Source organism: Gobio gobio (genome assembly GCF_949357685.1).
Source record: "Gobio gobio genome assembly, chromosome: 5".
Classification (NCBI taxonomy): domain Eukaryota; kingdom Metazoa; phylum Chordata; class Actinopteri; order Cypriniformes; family Gobionidae; genus Gobio; species Gobio gobio.
The window spans coordinates 19388127-19408820 of NC_137101.1; the positions used below are offsets into that span (position 1 = coordinate 19388127).

The 20694-nt window shown below is 38.8% G+C and overlaps 1 protein-coding gene across 1 annotated transcript; it reads right to left on the reverse strand.

Annotated features, from left to right (window-relative positions):
- Positions 1-1976: 1976 nt before the first annotated feature.
- On the reverse strand, positions 1977-20175 carry cradd (CARD and death domain containing adaptor protein). Its single transcript, XM_079818237.1, has 2 exons — positions 19638-20175; positions 1977-5745 (listed from the first exon to the last, which is right to left on the reverse strand). The coding sequence occupies exons 1-2, from the start codon at positions 19945-19947 to the stop codon at positions 5450-5452; spliced, it is 606 nt and encodes a 201-aa protein (XP_079674363.1). The 5' UTR covers positions 19948-20175; the 3' UTR covers positions 1977-5449.
- Positions 20176-20694: the final 519 nt, after the last annotated feature.

Consider the following 20694-nt stretch of genomic DNA (forward strand, 5'->3'; position numbering starts at 1 on the left):
TTCCTATTTTGCACCCGCGCAAAGCGCGCTTTTCCCTCCACAGAAGCACGTCGCTAAACTAGTGAATGAACTTGCGCTCCCTGGGCGGTTCAGCGCAAAAAAGGAGGCGTGTTCCGGCGCAAACAATCCCTGGTGCTATTTTGCTGTTCCATTAAACAATTGCGCCACTGACCAGAAAAAACCTAGTCTAAAGTCAGTGGCGCGTTGCGCGTTGTTCATTATGCTATTTTAAGGGCGCATGCTTGACCATAATGTATAGCGTGCACAACGCGCATACACTTTGCTCATGTAATCTACACAGATGCAACAGTTATTTTTGCAAATCATAAATTGTTACACTAAAAAAATATTAACACATGAGATGACGGAAATCATTGTGGTGTGCCACGAAGATGTGAAAAAATAGGCATAAATCTAGCTTACAAATGATTCAGGCTAATTGTAATAATTAAGGATAAGACCTGTTTGCCCAATAGTGGCAAGACATATATGTATATAAGGACATCTGACAAATTGGTTTGTCCGTCAAGAACCAGGAAAAAAAAAATCGACTGAAAAACTGAAAAAACTGAAAGACTGAAAAAAAAAAAGACTGTGAAATCACCTTTACCATAATGTACAACATTACAACTTCACTTCTCTGTCTTTCACTGCTCTTACAAGAACATCAGTCTCCTCGGCTGTGAACCGCTCCTGGCGTGCGCCTGGTAAATACGCCATAATAATAGCAATCCATAATGGAACTTGCGCACCTGCTTTTAAAGGGAATGTTGGATGACGCTCGGATTGGTTTATTCACGTTAAGCCCAAACCACACCTATGAATAATGAAGCTACTTCAGACCAACCCATTTTAGATTTGCGCCGGGCGCAAGAGCCATTTATCCCGCCGGGAAAATAGCAACAGCGCCGAGACCCGCCCACAAAGTTACTTGCGCTTCGCGCTTTGACACTTGCGTTTCAGATCGTTAAAATAGGGCCCTTGGAGTTAAGCTTTTCTTTGAGAAAAAAACAAAGAACGGCACTGAAGTCATTCTTAAGAAAGGAAGATGTGTTCGGAGTTTTGCCGACCGGACACGGCGGAAGTTTAACTAGCTCCGCTTCACCTTCTTCGTTGCTCTGATTGGTTGTAGCGCTATCCTATTGCGTGCAGAGGGAATTTGAAAGACAACCATTTATCCCGCCCCTCGGATTGAGCCCTGCCAATGTTGAGTTCCCAGACCCAACATCTTGATGTGGATCTGGCTTGTCAGGCTAGAGCTACTATCTACTATGCTAACATTATGCACATCTGAATGCATAAGAAAAATATATGCATAACATAACTCATGAACAGGATCAGAAAAACACCATTCGTGTCAGCCTTCCTGTACAGATATTCATTTGCTGAAACCAAAAGAGGAGCAGATATGCAGACCAACCTATCAAGATCCCACAGGGTATAGAATGCCACACCATCCAAAACCCGTCTCCATGGCAACCTGAGCCGAAAAGCCCGCCACAGCATTTACAGCAGACCTCAAGTATAGCCTATATTTCCTCTAGAGTTCAGGAGGCGGGTGACCACCCCTATAATTCAATGAAGTACGACACATCGTTTGTTGAAGAGCTGATTTAACGCTTTGCCTTCGGCCACTTTTAAATCCCATGGGCATTTTTATCTGTAGAGGAGAAGCTTTTACGGGCACTGATGCGTTTTTTGGCACCACATGTGCATTTTCTGAGCCACTGGACCGCACACATCATTTTGTGGGTATGAATTGTTCCCAACCGTCCCAACTGAAGGCTGCGATTACAATACCCTGCACATTTCTGAGAAACACCGGAACAAAAAAAGTACACCAAGCTGAATTTCAAACCCTTCCCTGGAATTATGGAACTCAGAGGGCCGAGGCCCCGTGCACGCGCATCAGATAGTGTTTGTGCAAGTTTAGTGAAAATATCAGTCCGTTATACAGAAAAAAACACAACATGGGTACGTATGTAGTGTGCTTTATGGATGTTCCTCATTAGAAGAAGATGAACATTCATCACAAATGATCAGTTATCAATTTAATTGCACAAAAATGTCTGGGATTTCATAAACATTACATTATTGGATCACCTCAGGGACAATAGGGCTGGTGATGGCCATTTATATTTAACTAGGCAAGTCAATTATACATCAATGTAAACTCTTTCATGCTCAGATTCTAGGAAAGCATTCAAAGTCTCGAAACATGGCAGTAACACCTGGGAGACAAAGCCGAAAACAAACCAGAGAGGGAGCGGATGAGCGCGTAATAAACACAACAGAGAAACCGAAGCGCACAGATGTTTACGAATGAAGGCACACACAAACACTTTCTGATTAATAAGTGAGAGATTAGGAAATGACCTGTGTCATATTACAAACACCTGGTCTGTAAATATTGATTACGCTTTGAGTAAACAGCACTGAATAAAAACAGCAAGTGACAGATGGAAAGAAAAAGCACACCAGATGTTGTAGCCCTAGATTGTTGAAAACAGCATTTTAAAACATTATTATACATCAAATGCTATCAACAGAATATATTTTCCCCCAAGTTTTGTGTAATTATTATGCATGCAGTTTTCACACTGCGAAAATATGTGGAACTAAATAAAAATGTGATTTAAAAAGAAATAGTAACAAGTAGGCTATGCTGTAATGAATATATACCATTAAACGATTTTAATGTGCGACGTGGAGGAACCAACCGACGTTTCAAGTCGTTGAAAGCACAGTTTGCCATGGATTATCCAGTTTATACCATGGTAATTTGTTAGCATTGACAACTTAAGACTGTTTTTGATGTTTTCAGCGCAATATTTGACCGGAAAGCGTAAAGTATTAGTTATTTTGTCTGTTGCGGATGGTTAGATCTAGCATTCTGCCCGTTTTGAATCAGACACCATGGTAAAGTAGTGCGTACATTTATTTGAATTAATTACTTAAAGCATTTACTTGAATTCATTAGAGAGAGAGAGAGAGGTGTGGCTTACCTTCGTCTGTTCACCATCTCTTTCTCTCAACGAACCTGTGAGTTTCATTACTTCAAAACCAGCAATGTTACTCCCTCGTTGCTGAGCAATATAATGTAGCTATTCAGTAGCGAAGCTATTATTAAAAGGGGCGAGGCAGCCTTGATACATTTCTGTGTTCCTGAATGTTTGTTGTTCGTAGCGCGATTTCCAAGTGACGTGTGCGCTTCAATGAAAACAACAGCGCGAATGACACATGCGTGTGTTCTTCAACGCCGGTGATTTAATGCCGAGTTCAGACTGCACGATTTTCAAACTTGTCGGATCACTGCTCTTTTCACACTGCACGTTGGATCAGCGACAGGGGGTTTCGCACTGAATGACTGCAATAGGAAGAATCACAGACAACTCTTTCCGGTGCGCAATCTACATTTCACAACCAAACACACGTAGCCTGGATGCCAGACGAACTTAGCCCAGCTAAGTTCGGTCTGGACTTGATCCGTTGTGGAGCAACTATGCTCCAACCAGAGCTGTTCGGACCAATCAAATTGGGCTCTATACGATGATGGACAGATGATCAACAGTAACGTAATCCATCACGTCACCAAAGAGCGCTTGGGTTGAATTCGTTCTAATCTTAAACGGAGAACTTGTTGGTATGTGCATTCATCTTTATAATTTCTCTCAAAAATGATGATCGTGTTGGTGAGTACTCCGTGCATCCTTAAATTCTTTTTTTCAACACCGGCAAAGATCGTTTACACTCATTTTCTTCTACTTCTTCCAGCGTGCGTGCAGTTGAGTTCTGTTGACATCTATGCGTCCCTCAACACGTCACTCCGTTGCTCTGATTGGTTGTAGGTCTATCCAATTGAGTGCAGAGGCATTTTCTTTCCTGGTTCGGTTGAAACGCCCTAAAAATCACAGCGCAATGGAGCAGTATCAGACACATATTCTGACTAGAATCTGAGTATGATGACGTCAGGCTAAAACACACGTGAGATGTGACAAGTAAACAACGCAAGATCACGCTTGCATCAGACCTGAGTTCTCACGCGAGACTGGAATTGTTATTAAAAATTATAAACGGCAGAAAGTTTGCAATCCAAATTGTCTGTGCGCTGATTTTCAGCGAAAAGGAGAAAAATAAAAAAAGATTATGGCGGAGGAAATGGTTGGGGAGACACAGGGAGCAATGATTGTGTTCTGCAAAGAGAGTTTGAGGTAAATAAATAATTTTGCAATGGTCAAGCAAATGTTTGTGCTTTGTTTGTGTTTGATAGAATTGTAACTCCTCCCTGAACCTCCCGCTGCCCTGTATCTTGCTCTGTCATTGGCTGTAGGTCATCGCCGATGTAATTTTCAGTCAGAACTCATTTCACACGGCAGGATTTTGAATCGCCGACAAGTCCATGATTTTAAGCATGCCAAATATCTTACGGGCGTCGGCGACTCATCGACTATTCTCTCAGATCGCGTCTTTGATCCTTCACACTGCGTGATCGAGCACCGATTTGCCTAGGACTTCGGGCATTTGTCTGCAGTTTCTCAATACCTGTCGGCGAGTCAAAATCGGGGCTAAAATCGGGCAGTGTGAACTCTGCATTAACTAACTTGGAACCTGTGCACTAAACTAAACACCTTCCAGCCAATCAGAATCGAGCATTCAAACAGACAATGGTATAATAGAAATGAGATTAGAAATAGATTTAAAAACTACTTCAGTAGTTCCCTTATCATAATACTATAAAATGTTCAAAGATTAATCATTGTTTAACTTATGAAAGTGTTACACTTGTATAAAGCTCCAAAAGTAGAATTAACAAATCCAACATTCCCTTTCTTAAACACACACACACACACACACACACACACACACACACACACACACACACACACACACACACACACACACACACACACACACACCTCCACTTCCAGTGTTATTACTGGGTGGAAGCAGTGGGCAGAGCAACCTGTTTCTGAATGAGAAATGAAAAGTACGTCACATGTATCAACAAGCAGCTGGTAAATAGTTTCAAATAAAGATTGCATAAAGTTGCATAAACTCGTCTTACCTCATCAAGGACAAATGAAACATTGTTTACCAAAACATTATAAAACAGTGTTTTTATCATGAATAAACATATGAAATTATTGTACAACTGCCACAAAATGTTGACTTTTAGGTTACCATTGGAGGCAATATTTGCATTAAAAAAATTGTCATTTTGTCACAGTCATTTCTGTGACATTTAGGAAGCATAACTTTAAAAGATGATACATTTAATATTAATAGGCAAATAAAAACAGTATAACATGATCAATTTCATAATTTTTGTAGAGATGGATTTAAAAATTCCTTAAAAAAATATAAATGTCATGCAAGGACACTGTCTGTCATGTGTTTTCCACAGCTCAAGAGCAGTATGGTGAAGTCCAGAAAAACAGGGTTCTTGACATCACACAAACACCTGTTGGAGGACAGATGACGGGACGTCTGCGGTCTGCAGGCTCTGGAGCAGCTGCCGCACTGTGGCTTCTCTTCCGTTCCTCTGCGTCCACATCACCAGTCCCGCGAGGACCTGACTCTGAACCGCGAAGGGGTGGTCGGCACAGCACCGGTACAGATCCGCAGAGGACAGGCCCAGGTCCAGCAGCACAGACTTCCACTCCGAACCAAGACGAGCGGCCAGTTGGTTCAGATGCAGCATGGTTGGAACAGTCGGAAGGATGTGGTCAGGTACACCACACTGAACTGAAAACAAAGAAACAACCTATGATTTTCAAAATACAGTCAAACATTGTGATCTGTGTTACTCAAGCACATCTCACAGCGTACATTACAGTATTTACAGTTTTTAAAAAAATACTGTAAGGAAAATAGGGCATTTGTTCGCATTCAGAACTGGTTACATTTTTTGTGACTGATTTTCGTGACGTTCGGTTCTGTTAGTGGTTTGACATCTTTTCTTGCATAGACCTTTCTGGTTGCATGCAACAACTAATATACAGCATGACCAGTGCAATCCAATTCACAAAGAAATTACTCTTTTGAACTTCATCAGACCAGACCACCTTCTTTCATTGCTCCGTGGTTCAGTTCTAATGCTCACGTGCCCACTTTTGGCGCTTTCGGCAGGGGATAGGGGTCCGCATGGGCACCCTGACTGCGGGGCTATGCAGCCCCATACACAACAAACTGCGATGCACTGTGTATTCTGACACCTTTCAATCAGAACCAGCATTAACTTTTTAAGCAATTTGAGCTACAGAAGCTTGTCTGTTTGATTGACCACAGGGGCCAGACTTCACTCCCCATGTGCATCAATGAGCCTTGGCCGCCCATGACCCTGTCACCGGTTCACTATGGTTCCTTCCTTTGACCACTTTTGATAGATACTGACCACTAGAGACCGGGAACACCCCACCAGAGATGCAGTTTTGGAGATGCTCTGACCCAGTCGTCTAGCCATCACAATTTGGCCCTTGTCAAACTCGCTCAAATCCTTACGCTTGCTAATTTTTCCTGCTTTCTAACACATCAACTTTGAGGACAAAATGTTCACTTGCTGCCTAATATATCCCACCCACTAACAGGTGCCGTGATGAAGAGATAATCAGTGTTATTCACTTCACCGGTCATAATGTTATGCCTGATCTGTGTCATATATGTATTTGGAATGTAGTTAGGAACTATTATGCTGGGGTTTAACATTATTGAACAATTTATATATATTTATTATATATTATAAATGTTTTATACAATGATTATAAATTATTATCATCATCAACACGGCATTGTAATTTAAAAGTATCCATATCAATAATATATTATTATATTAACTTTTTTTCTTAGTCAAGACCAGTTACTTTTTGCATGTGTAATTCTGACCTCAGTAACCCTGGGGGCGTATGGGTGAGAAAACAGCATCTCATATGATGTGAGCATATTTATTTGAATAACTGGCACTGGAACTGTACCATGACCCTGAGTGCAACAGCTCATACTGCTGAACAAAATATGATAATGACAATAATCCAGTAGTGATACGTCTCAATATTTATGTGAAGCATCAGTAAGCCAAAGCCGATTGACTTAACATTTACATACAAGACAGAAAAAGCATTAGAAGTATTAAAAACGCAAACATCATTTGAATTATATTAGAAGAGAAGGACTAGGAAAACATGTTCAACCCATTAAAATTAATTTCAAGGTGGCGACACCAACATCCAATCTTTTCTTTCCATCCCATGCGCAATAAAGACATGTCAATGTTTTTGTGCGAAGAGAATAGAGATGTGTTTTATTTGAGCAGTGGGGATGATTGGAGCAAAGGTCGGTTTGAGAGTTTGTTTTGAGTGTTCCAAAATTCTTCACAAAATCAAGGACGTCCATTGATTTCTGCCGTCAAGAGACAAGAGCAGCCACACCGGGCCATGATAATAACAACTCTCTATAGGACAGGACATCCTCGTCTTCTGTTCTGAGTGGAATCTAACACTCCTGCGATGGACATTTCATCATTTTCTTCTATAATTTGTCACTTTGTTTGCTTCTCAGAATAATCTAAAGATCCAGATTGTTCAGCAAACATGTTTGAAAAGAGTCATTATTTGTGCAATTCCGCTTTGTGACACTAACAGGTGCAGAAATGGCACACTTCAGAAAATAGTCACTTCCAGGGCATTTATCCATGTCATGGATTTGGACACTTTGCGGTAGTTCTTCACGGTTTTAAAGCTTCTAGACCCAAGAGACAAAGAAGATTAATGTGTTGAGGTGCCCCGACAATCAGCGATAAACACCACAAAGAGGATTTCATGCAGCGAGTGCTGGTTTAGCAAACAGATCCATAAAATGTCTGTGGCAATACTTTATCTGATTAATGGCACATGGAGGTATAGAAAGAAAAGAAGGAAAAAATGAGACAGCCAGAGACAAAGAGAGTAAAGAAGAAAGTGTTGAAAAGACATTGGGAGGGAACAGGAAAAAATAATCTGAAACAGTGGTCAAAACAGTGTGTGTGTGTGTGTGTGTGTGTGTGTGTGTGTGTGTGTGTGTGTGTGTGTGTGTGTGTGTGTGTGTGTGTGTGTGTGTGTGTGTGTGTGTGTGTGTGTGTGTGTGTGTGTGTGTGTGTGTGTGTGTGTGTGTGTGTGTGTGTGTGTGTGTGTGTAATGTTTCTCATTAAAATATAAATGTTCAAAAATATTAATATTTTAATATATTAACATTCATGTTTATTCAAATATATTCAAAAATATAATAAAATACATAATAAAATAATACAAACATATGAATAAAGATGAAAAAAATGAAGTACAAATTGTCATACACACTTTGTACTTTGTACCAAAATTGTACTTTTAGGGGTACAACAGCTTGTCACTGGGGCAATACCCTTAAAAGGACATCTTTGTACCCTTTTTACTCCTAAAAGGTGCATATTAGTACCTTAGAGTACAAATATGTACCTTAATGTACTACCATGAACCTTTTTGTGGTAAAAACAAAGATGTCCTTTTATGGGTACTGCCCCAGTGACAAGCTGTTGTACCCCTACACTCAAAACTTTCACTGTTGTTAGTTGCACTCAAATCATCCTCGTTCACATTACTAAAAAACTCATGTAACTAAATGAACTTAAATATACTGTTGTTTCTACTAAAAATGAGTATTGTCAGCTTTACGTAATAAGTGTTTGTTCGATCAACTTAACATTGCTGAGAGAAACGAACAAACTGGGCAGTGGATCTGTAGTTCCCAGCATGCTCTGCAAGGGACTGCATAAGGGGAGAGTAAATTTAGGGATTAAAGTGTTATTTTATGTGTTTTTCTGTAAAGGGAAAGATGTTGTTAGTTTATGTTAGTGTTATGTTCAGTTATGTTGCACATTTAGAGGAGTTTCTGTAATTTTGTGGTTACCATTATGCAGAAGAGTGGTGCCTGTGTTTAGGGTGTGGGGACACATTTATTGGATGGAATTCCTGCCCTCAATTACATTAAGTTTGTCCAAGAGTTATTTTTGCATTTTGTGTTCACCCAACATAATAAACTTTTATAAATGTAGCATAACGTTATTAAGTAAACTGCACATATAAATGTTAAGTAACAGTGACAAATTCAAATGGTTTGTATTTACTATTTCATTTTGTCAGCTTTACTGACAGTTTGTACAGTTTACGTGGAACCACTTGATGCTGCTTTTTGAGTAAATTAAACATGTCATTTTTTTAAGTAAAAGTACAATTTTGGCACCCTTTTTCTCTGTGTGTCTGTACAATGAATAGTAAATTAGTAATTAAACTTATTTTACTTTCATGATCTTCAAGTGCACAAACAAAACATGCTTCATTTTGACATAGAAATCACAGAAAATAACAACAAGCAGTTCAGTAAGTGAATCAAATATTGATTCATAATCCACTAAGACTCACAATTAGTTATTTCAGTGACGGATTCTTTTGAACAGTTTCATTAAAAGAATGACACATAAGAATTATTTGACCGTAAATCGTGGTCACATTTGGTTTATGTGTGCAGTTTTGCCACTGTATACAATATGCTATTCACAGGCATATTTATCACCCATATTTATTTATTCAGCAGGCAAAAATGTATGCTAATATAGTGGTTATCAAGAACAAAAAAAAAGTAGCATTTGAGTGGCCATGGGACTAACAACAGGGCAGTGAAAAATGGAAGTGAAAAATTTTATTTTGGTTTATTTCGAGTGTCTGTAACTCACACTAAACATGATTTTACTCACTCATGTTATAGCACACTAATGCAAAATGTACTGTATAATTAAAGTTGGTTAAAACAAAAGAAAAAAGAACAATGGTAAACTAAATAGGTTTCCCTTTTAAAAAATGTTTAAGCAAAATGAAAAAAATAATAATATAAAATGAATAAATTATCATAGAAGAAAGAAAGAAAGAAAGAAGAAGAAAGAAAGAAAGAAAGAAAGAAAGAAAGAAAGAAAGAAAGAAAGAAAGAAAGAAAGAAAGAAAGAAAGAAAGAAAGAGAAAGAAAGAAAGAAAGAAAGAAAGAAAGAAAGAAAGAAAGGGTGCTCTGCAAAGAACATTGCCTGTGTTTCAGCAAAATGCTTAACTTTTCTGAGAATTGCTACTTTTTTATAGGATGGAGCATTCCAGCTTCAATTTCCATGTGTACATGTGACGCTTAACTTCAGGCTGCTGGAGGGAACAGATCGTACACTTTAAGAATGTTAAGAAGCCTTGATCTGAGGTTACAGTATCTTTAGGCTGAAGAGAGTTTATGGAGACGTGAAGCTCTGATGTACAGTATATATAGCCTATCCATCACGCTTTTGTTTTAATAAGTCTGTGAGTGTGTGTTTAACAGCTGCAAGTGTTTACAAAATTAATTAAACATCCCTGTGAGAGTATGCTGTAAATTTGAAGGATTACGAATATATTTTGTTTTTGTTTTTAAAGGCAATAAAAGCACACAGACGTGAGTGAGTATGTGTGTGTGTGTGTGTTAGTTTGTGTGTGTATGTGTTCGTTTGAATTTCCTCTCTCTCTCTCTCTCTCTCTCTCTCTCTCTCTCTCTCTCTCTCTCTCTCTCTCTCTCTCTCTCTCTCTCTCTCTCTCTCTCTCTCTCTCTCTCTCTCTCTCTCTCTCTCTCTCTCTCTCTCTCTCTCTCTCTCTCTCTCTCTCTCTCTCTCTCTCTCTCTCTCTCTCTCTCTAAGAAAAGTAAATTTGTTAATTTTGGGCAGGGTGATCGTGAACCACCCCCACATGGTGTCTAGGGAACAGCAAGCTGTGCCGTATCTCCAGAAAATTCCACGAAATCTCACAAAAAACCCTGCTTTTCAACAGGCTTGACGTCATAGGACAAGGCTTGTTTATCTGAAGTTAAAAAGAGAGCTTATAAATCAGTACAATATACAATATAAACCACTTATTGGTTTATATAATCATTTATTTAACATCTAACCTAACATAAACCTGCAGGATACCATCATTATGTGACAGTAATGTTCCTGTTTCCTCCTGAAAAGAGAACAGAGGAGGGTTCACTGAGGGCATATATGCCACATTTACACTACAGGTCATGATTCTCAATCCTGATTTGTTGACTATATCCAATCTTTTTTGATGACCAGCTTCTTTTAAAAGTGACCCATATCCGATATCTGCATTTGCACTATACACTTGGCGAAAAAACCCACGGTAGACGCACTGACCCGGAAAAGCATAGGCCAAAAAGGATTTGCGATTTGCAATGGACGCAGATGAAATGATAAAACAAGATTTCTGCATCTTTAAAGTTCAGCAAAACATTGGTCTCTTAAAGGGTCACTTCATTGATTTAGCATTAAGCTTTGTATCAGTAGGAACCCCGTAGTATATTTGAATTATGGTACTCCCCCCCCCCTCATATCCCCCTGAGACGAGATAATTATGCATTTTATTTCTGGAAAAAATCCTCCGATGACGCAAATATCGTCATTTTGCGTCATCGGAGGATTTTTTGGCCAGAGACTAAAAACTACAGCCAGTAGAGGGAGCTGTTCCGCATGTTTTCAACCCGCCCACAGGGGAGAGATCACATGCACAGAATATACATGCGCTCGGCTCGGCTCGGCTCGGCATTCATAACCGGAGCGGTGAAAAGCAAAGTGAGTGTTTCAACTTTTCAATGAATTCATATGGAAGTTTAGCTTTCCATATGCGATCAGAAAACGTGCGCGACTGGACATGCGCTAAGAATGACTAGTGCGCTTACCTTAGCGCTGCTCAGATCTTATTTCCCTCTCGTGCTGAATGAAATCTGACTCCTGCTGCGTTTGTCCTGTGACTTTCATTCGGCTCACTCACACTTTACCTGAGTCGGTTTTACAATGGCATTCGACAGGGGAATATCCGATCTGTCCACTTACATGACAGATGCAAATGCATTCATAGTGGATTTATTTCCATATGAGGCCTGAAATCGATCCGAGAATATCCTAATCCATGTGTTTTTTTCCTGTACACGTTCGTGGGTCATAACCGAAATACAGCCTTAGACTCACTACAGGTCTTCAATGTGAAGACACACATGTGAACACAGGACAAACATGGCATCATGTTAACAAGTCTCAAATGACTCAAGTGTATATAAGCATCATTTTTAATTATTTAAAATAGATTGGCTTCTTCTATGATCTGTCTAGTTCATAAACGTGATTTTAGTACATTCCAGTTTTTATCAGGCTTCAAATGTTCCACCACATTCCTTTACTTATGACCACAATTCTGCTTCTCAAGGAAGGAATTACAGTTAGATAACTGCTCTAAATTGAAAAAAATGCAGACTGAAAGATAAGATTACACCTCTTTCCAATGGAAAAGACCGGTCAAAAATATGCGGCTTATGTGTTCACTCCAAAAAAAAAATAATGGAATTAAAAGGTGGGGTAAGTGCTTTCTGGTAACCGATGTTGATTTTAAATCACCAAAACAAACACGCCCCTATTTTGATATCTCCGCCCCACACATACGTAACCCAGGCAACGACTAGCCGGCCAAGGGTATGATGTCATCATCAATAAGTGAAAGCAATGTGTGTTACTATGGCAATCCAGGTCGAATGTTCAGGGAAAAAGTCACCTCTTCCATCCCAAAAACACAAACAAAGTTCTCATGAACAACTTAATAGCACGAGCATGACAGTTCAACAAAAGCCCTATTCGCACTGGATTAGTATTATCTGGGGACCTCGTGTGATTTAGAAATTAGTCCCCCACATCTGAATTTTGCGTGGCGCATTCGCACGGGATAAGCAAGCCTGTGAATTTACTTGAATTTACTGACTATCTCCCGGATATGATGTCAAGACTTGTAAATGTTTTTTCGTAATAGATATAGCTGTATGAAATTATAAACAGTCGTATCGATTTCCTTTTGATTGTTTTATAGTAATAAATATAATGTAGTTCAGTTAGAGAACAGACGCTACAATTAAAAACTGAACTGAGCAATATAATAACAATATACGGCGGAAGATTCAGTTTCAAACCTAAATGTAAAAGTGCCCATTTAAGCGAGTTTGTCATTGTACTGTTCTGTTTTTGTGTTTTTCATTAAGAATAATATTAAACACCATTCAAGCAATTTACTCCCAAATTGGTGCTCATTCTAAAGTGAAAGTATAATCCCCGCGGCCGCACATATGGAGCCTAGCTCCATTCTTCGTGAAAGATAAATATAGAAATGCGCACAGGAAACAAAAACCTTGCAATAATTATATACGATCCGCCTAATCCTGGCCAAATCACAGAGATGCCGATTCGCACGGGACTACTATTACCACAGGACCTCGGTGTTTGGCGGAATATGGTAGGTCATTTGCGGGGGAATTTTTACTTTACAAATTACAGACATGGCCGATTCGCACGTGATTAAGATCACAGACATTCTCTGCAATTATTACAAATCACCAGAGGTCCCCAGATAATACTAATCCCGTGCGAATAGGGCTTAACAAACATATTACAATTATGACAAGATTAGACGTTATATCGATCACGAAAAGAGGAACCAAAGGAAACAAACATATTAGGAGTATATTATCATACTTTTCGGACACACTTTGGGAGCTGACGCTTGAAACAGAAAGTAGTTTAGGTTTAGACGCTACGGTATGGAAATGAATGGGTAATTATCATTGCTGAAGTGAACGACAATACGATCGCAAATCGTCAAGCAAGCAAACATGACACATGAGCATATTCAAGCAAAAGCCGGAGCTGGAGCGATTGTTAATAAGATGAAGGCAACACACGCCTCGCGAGCAGTGAGACTTTTATTATGACACAGTCGCAGGCGCCACTTCCGCTTTTCTGGTCATGAGTATGAGGTAACGCAGCTCTGTTTATCATTTTAGAGTGTGTTGAAAATTAAGTTATGACGTTTCTCTGTGTGTTCGCTTGGCGGCTGCTATGACACTTGTTGCACACTGCAGTGAGAGTAAAGCGTTTCTGCAGAATAAAACCGGAAATCTGACGGTAACGCAGATGACGCAATCGACAGGCGACTCCCTCACACGTCCCAGTTCTTTGGTTAAAATAGCAATTTCTTACGATTTACAAATAGTTGGAAACATTTGGGATATTGTAAGTACTCAATTGAACAAAATAGGCCTAGTGGTTTTTGGACATTTTACTGAAAAAAATTTGCATAGTGCTCCTTTAATGAAAAAAGAATTATATTTCTTTTTGACAATAAAAATGCGGTTACACTTTACAATAAGGTTTCATTAGTTAACAGCTAACCTCTTTAGTTAAACATGAACTAAGAATGAACAATAATACATTATTAAACCAAAAGATTTGTTAACACGGTTTAATGCACTGTGAACTAACTTGAACAGCTGTATTTTATTAAGTAACATAAACAACGATGAATAAATACTGTAACATATGTTTTGCTCATTGTTAGTTCATGTTAGTTAATACATGACCTAATGTTAACAAATAAGATCTTATTGTAAAGTGTTACCCAAAAAAATAAACTGCATAATATTTTCTGGTGGCGTCAGTGAAAACACAGGAAGGGAAATTACAAATCTGAAGTGACTGTGCCAGCGCAAAAGTACATATTGTGGTTGGTTATTCTTCAGATGACTGACAGAGTCAGTTGAAGTCATTATTGCAGCTCCACATAAATAAAGGCAGACACAAAATCTCTCTGTTGTCGAACTGTAAAAGATTTGCTCTTCAACTCGAGACAGATGTTATGAAGTCTTCGTGTTATGAAGTGGCTCAAAATGTTCTAATGTTGGACCATAAATCTAAGAACTATTAATTGTCCTTAATAGACCCCATCTGAAAGCCTTGGCTTTTGGGCACATGAACAGTGAGATAAAGCGGCGCACTTGTGTGGCTAAATTGGCTGTGTACATCCGAGTGTAGAGGCCAGCTGGAACGGCCTAGCGCTGCAGCCTGCTTCCACATTCTGACAGGAAGACTCCGCAAGCCAATGTTCCTGGAAATCAGACTGTATTAGAGATGGGTGGAGGGAGCGGAGGAGGAGAATCGATGCGATGTTCCAACAAAAACAAGTGAACAGCACTGTGCTGGCTTGTCTCAAAAGCAAATGATTGAAAGTGCCTTTCTCCGTCCACCCGTTGACAGTGGGGGCGAGTCGCAAGGAGGAGAAGAGTCCGACACTAATGCGATTGTTACTAGGAATACAAGTGGGGTATCTTGCATGCTATTATTGATTAACTTGCTTAAATGCTTTTACCATTAACAGATTTCTAAAGTGTTCGGTTAAGCACGGCTTCCTAAAATTATGACCTTTTCATAAAATCTGCATGGTTTTCATCTCCACCTCATGATCAAGGTCTAATACACTGTAAAAAATTATAGAATAATTTATGACAACATATGTTTTTACATTGCTTTAACTTAAAATAAGTTTAAAGGGGGCATAACACACACAGTTTCTGCCAATCTCATGTTAATCTTGAGTACCTATAGAGTAGTATTGCATCCTTCATATCTCCGAAGATTCTTTAGTTTTATCATATTTATGAAAGACAGATACGCTGTACCGATTCTTTCTGAAAACAGCCGAACTCGTGAAGGCGTGCAGAAAGAGTCACGAGCACACACACGCCTATGACACACACACACAATACATCATGGCATTATCCCTGGATAACTTTAGATTCACTACACGTTCGTATTGTTTACATTGTTTGCCTTTACACGCCGATTGCCAACAAAACACAGACATTTGATGCAGTTTCACTGACTGCCTGCGGTTTCAACTCATGATCGGGAACAAACAAACACACTTGCAGAACTCCGTTGCTGCTCCGGAAAAACAAACTCCATCCAATGTTTCCTTTACGCTGGGTTATTTGGGAAGCTGAACAAAGTTATCTTTCCCTCACAACCAAAAACACACTTCTTTAGTGACACTGTTGATTTTCGTGGTCTAAAGTAACAGCGCTGACGACAGCTTCCGTAACCCGAACAAAGCTCGTTCATGGTTCTCGTTCACTCAGCTCTTTATGACGTCATACAGGGCATACATTATACAGAGTATACTTGGCACAGAAATACTCTAAACTAAATATTAATAGTCATACATCCAACTCGTTTTTTGAAATGTTGGCCATGTTTAGCATGAAAATCCAACTCTTTAACAGTCTAAATAAGTTGGAATCATAGACTGTAATTCTGATGAGCAGTTTTGAAGCGCAAAGTATGGACGAGATGGCCGTTGCCATCTTGGCAGCGCGACATCGCACGTCACTCCCAGAAAATGGGCAAAAAGGCGGGACGTGGGCGGAGCTGAAGTGACTAACAGACAGCAGATAAATGGCTATCCACCTGTCACTCGAAGTTGCCACGCCCTAAATTATGCAGAACTTTAATGCTTTATATAATGCAAACGAATGAGTTATAAAAAAATTCACCCCCCTCACAGTTGTAAAGAAGGGCAAAATTAGCCTTATACACCAAAACCACAATTTGTACCAGACTGTAAACATGTTGTATTCTGCTGTAAAGTTGGGCATTTTAACATGGGGCTCAATGAGATTCTGCTCCCTTCTGGAGCCTGTACCCTAGTGGCCAGTCGATGAATCATAGAATATGTCACTTCCGTATTGGCTTCAAGAGAAACTGTGGGAGGTTGCCACTTGGTTGGAATGCATGAAATAACCCCAACCCTCTTTTTTTTTACAGTGTTTAATTTGTGTGCCAGTTTGGACAGGGAAACTTCAAAAATGACTCAAAACTACACTAAGCAGTCACCGGGGAATCTGAACATGCTAACTTAAAGGGATAGCTCTATCCCTTTAAGCCATAATGGAAGTCAGTTGGGGTAAATTTGTCTAAAGGCCTGCCACAGAACATTTTGCCTTGTAAACAACTTAAAATTCAGAGCCTTACGGCTTCAGGTACGATAATTCCCAGAACCCGTAAGTGAAAGCTTAAGGTACAATTTGCATAGTTTTCCTTAAAGCGAGCATCTCAGAAAAATAAACATGCAAATACGCATGACCCGCAGGTGTGCAAATGGACTTGACAAATGAGGATATCGTCTCCCCACTTGGACTGATTTCCATTCAAAAGTAGTTAATAAGATGATAAGGATTGTGCATGTGTCTCCTTTATTAATGTGTTCGTGACACTGCAGATTCAGCGCCCGTCATGATGGAGGATAAAAGCAAGTGGAATGAAAAACACGTTCCCATGCCAACGGAATGACATCATTGCTGTCAAGATCCAAATTCATAGGGACATGAATATTAATAATTTGAGCAGCGGACCAAAAATAAAAGCGGGAAAGGAAGAACTAAGCACCACAAGTGTTTTGTGTCCCTGAACAGCCTTTGACAGTCTAACGTATAAGGCTAAGCACTAAGCAGAGCTTTACATTAAAGCAAGTACTTAAGTGTGAAGAATGTTTGCTAAGAGTAGCGCTTGTCCTTGACTTCCTAGAAATTTGCAAGCATGCTTCTTCCCCCCCCCCCCTGATTCTTTTATGCTTTCTCCCTAACCCCACCCCATCCCCCAATATATTACCATCTGAACCACAGTAAGTCAATAAAATCCCCAGCTCAGTAACTGGAGACGGGAGAAAGGGAGAGCAGCCAACAAACGGCTTTTATTATATTTTTCCTAGAAAGGAGGATGCTCAGTGAGAGTGCTGGGCCGCAGCGCTAGTGCCAGGAATTAATGCAGCTTTCATGGAAAACCAGGGCAGCGCACCAATCCGGCCTGGCCTTGAGAGACTCAAAACACAACTCTTTTTTTTTCTTTTTTATACCTTGCTCTCCCTCTGTTTTTCTTTTTACGTCTTGTTTTTCTATGAGTGAAAGGTTTTTTTTTTTTTTTTTTAAAGGTGTCCTGGGGTTTGGTTGACTGTATGACTAAAAATGGGAGATGCGGAGTGTGAACGTGGGGTTGTTAGTGGGTGTTCACTACAGAAAGCACATAATAAGCTGTCTTTCAGCAAAACAGCAGCTGAAATATATATAGTGCAAAGTGAGGACTTTTCTTTCCACAAACATCTGTGCAGCGGCAACAAGACTGGTAAATAATGCATTTCACAAACGGTATGCAAACATTGGCTTTCAAATCATATGGAAAGTTGCTATGCTTTAAATGCATTTGTTACAGTTTCTCTGCTAGAATTAGTTACAGAGGGTTTGGTGTTAGGGATTCATGGCAATTAAACCACATGTTATTTAAAGGGTTAGTTCACCCAAAAATGAAAATTAGCCCATGATTTACTCACCCTCAAGTTATATTTAAAAAGTCCTGGCTAATCCAAGCTTTATAATGGCAGTGAATTGTTGTCTCGTTTATGAAGTCCATAAAAGTGCATCTATCCAAATTTAAGACTTTGTAGACTACAATAACTAACTTCCGGCGGATGAGAGTGAAATCAGGAGAAAGAGGGAGGGAATATGAGGGAACAGAAACACAATTATCTGACAAAAAATGCTTTACATGTAGTGCAACTGGCAAAATGAGCTGAGTGCCTTGAAATGGCTTAGAATAACAATGCATGTTGTTAAATAAATAAAACATATAATTAAATTACAAACGATACAATTTTGTAATTATATATATATATATATATAGGTATATGGTAACATGGGGGAATATGCCCTCAGTTTAGCATGTGCAGGATGATGGATGATGATGATGATGCATCAGCCAATATTTTATAAGAAATAGAAACATAATTTTGTTACTATAGCACAAAATGTGAAATATTAAAATCATTTATAAATTACTTTTGATATAATTATTATTAATATAAAAAAATTTAAAGTGTGATTCATGTAAAATACTAAAACTATTGTATTTTATTTTGACAATTTAGTTGATAATAATTGAATAACTGAAGACAGACAAAGCAGAATCCCAGTAAAACAGATTCATCTGAGAAGTAAAATTATTCTATGACATCTAATTCATGGAAATAACCCCATTAATTGCTCTATTAAAAATAATAAGACTAACAACATGCCACTTGAGCCTTCTGTGCCATTCTGGCACCCCAAGTGTCTTTATACTTCAAAATAAAAACTATAACTTTAACTAAAAAAATCTAAAACATTTAAGGGTCCACAAATCCCCCATTAACAAATAGACACACACACACAAACGTTGATATTCAATATATTACAATGTGATAGATCACTATTTTCCAGAGACACAAAATTAGATCAATTAACCTCAAAACTGTTTCAATTGACTAAATCTCACAAATGTTGATGTTCAGATGAAATGACAAAATTAAAAAGCGGAACTGTGCTGAGATGAGATTGTGTGTCATCTATGGTCAGGGGAAAAACAATAAGGTGGGGGGGGGGGGGGGTGTTATATATTACACACATTATTGTGTGTGTAATAATTTACACACACAAATTATTATTATTATTATTTTTTTTAAAATCTATTCTATTTAAAATGGTTACATATTTATTCATTTATTACAGTATATAGCTCAATGTCTGGGGACATTCGGTTATTTCAGTGTAGGTTGAACCTGTACACACACGCGCTTACTATTTATTTATTTATTTATTGTCCTTGTGACAGGAAGTTGTTCTGTCAGATCAAACGATAGCGAAATACATGCAGACACAGCAGGACTCACCTGTGAACGGCGGAGGAGGAGACTCGGTGTCTTCCGCACTTAGTCGCAGTAATTTGTCTTTTATCCAGGGGAAATCTTTCTCTAATGACTGTGTAAAGTGATGGAAGGCGCGCGAGCCGCGAGTGGGCAGAATATCCAGCAGCTTTAACGTTTTTTTCCTATTACACGACTCAGACTCAATCTCCTCTAAATGACTCTCCGTTAATATCTCCTCCTGGTATAAATACTGTACGATCATGTCGTCCACTATAAGCTCCTCGGTCAAAAAAAGCCGCTGAGATCGGAGCAGTTGTTTGTGTTTTGGGTCCATTTGAACCCGATGACCGAGTTATGCTGAATGATAACCACAACAACTGACTTAACTATAACGATATTACTACAACAGCAGGGGAATTAGCGACGAATCCTCGTTAACCTACCAATAATTGTTGTTAAATGCATATGTGTTTGTATATAGCACAGAAATATTTCAACTTTGCGCTGTTGTGCATGTTTTCTCTATTACACGACTTTTCCGCGTCATGTCACATTTATTTCTACCGGCTGGAAACGAGGTGCAGGAGGAACTAATTTTAGACATCTTTCTTGATGTAAATAAATTGGGATATTTAGGCTATTAATTGTGCAGAAATAATGATCACGAACCAAAATACCCTGACAAGCCTTATTTTAGCCGGTTTTCAAACTTTTTTCAGACAAATGGACCCCAGACTCAACCAGACCCTCACTTGATTTTGTAGGTAATACATTAAAAATACACTGTATATTATTAAAGCACCACAATTATTATTTTATTTTATTAAGAAAATCTAATGTTTAACATGTCTTTTACTGCAGACAATCCACTGAAAATGGAAATGTGGAGCCTCATACAAAGAATGTAAGAAATAAGAATATTTATTTATTTAGCCTAATGCCAAATCATTTTGTCAGATACCTTAATATATTTCGATGGTTTATATATACATACATTTACAGAATATATATATATATACTGTAAAAAAGGTCTGTAAAAATAGGACACAATGTACTGTATAAATATATTAATATAAATATA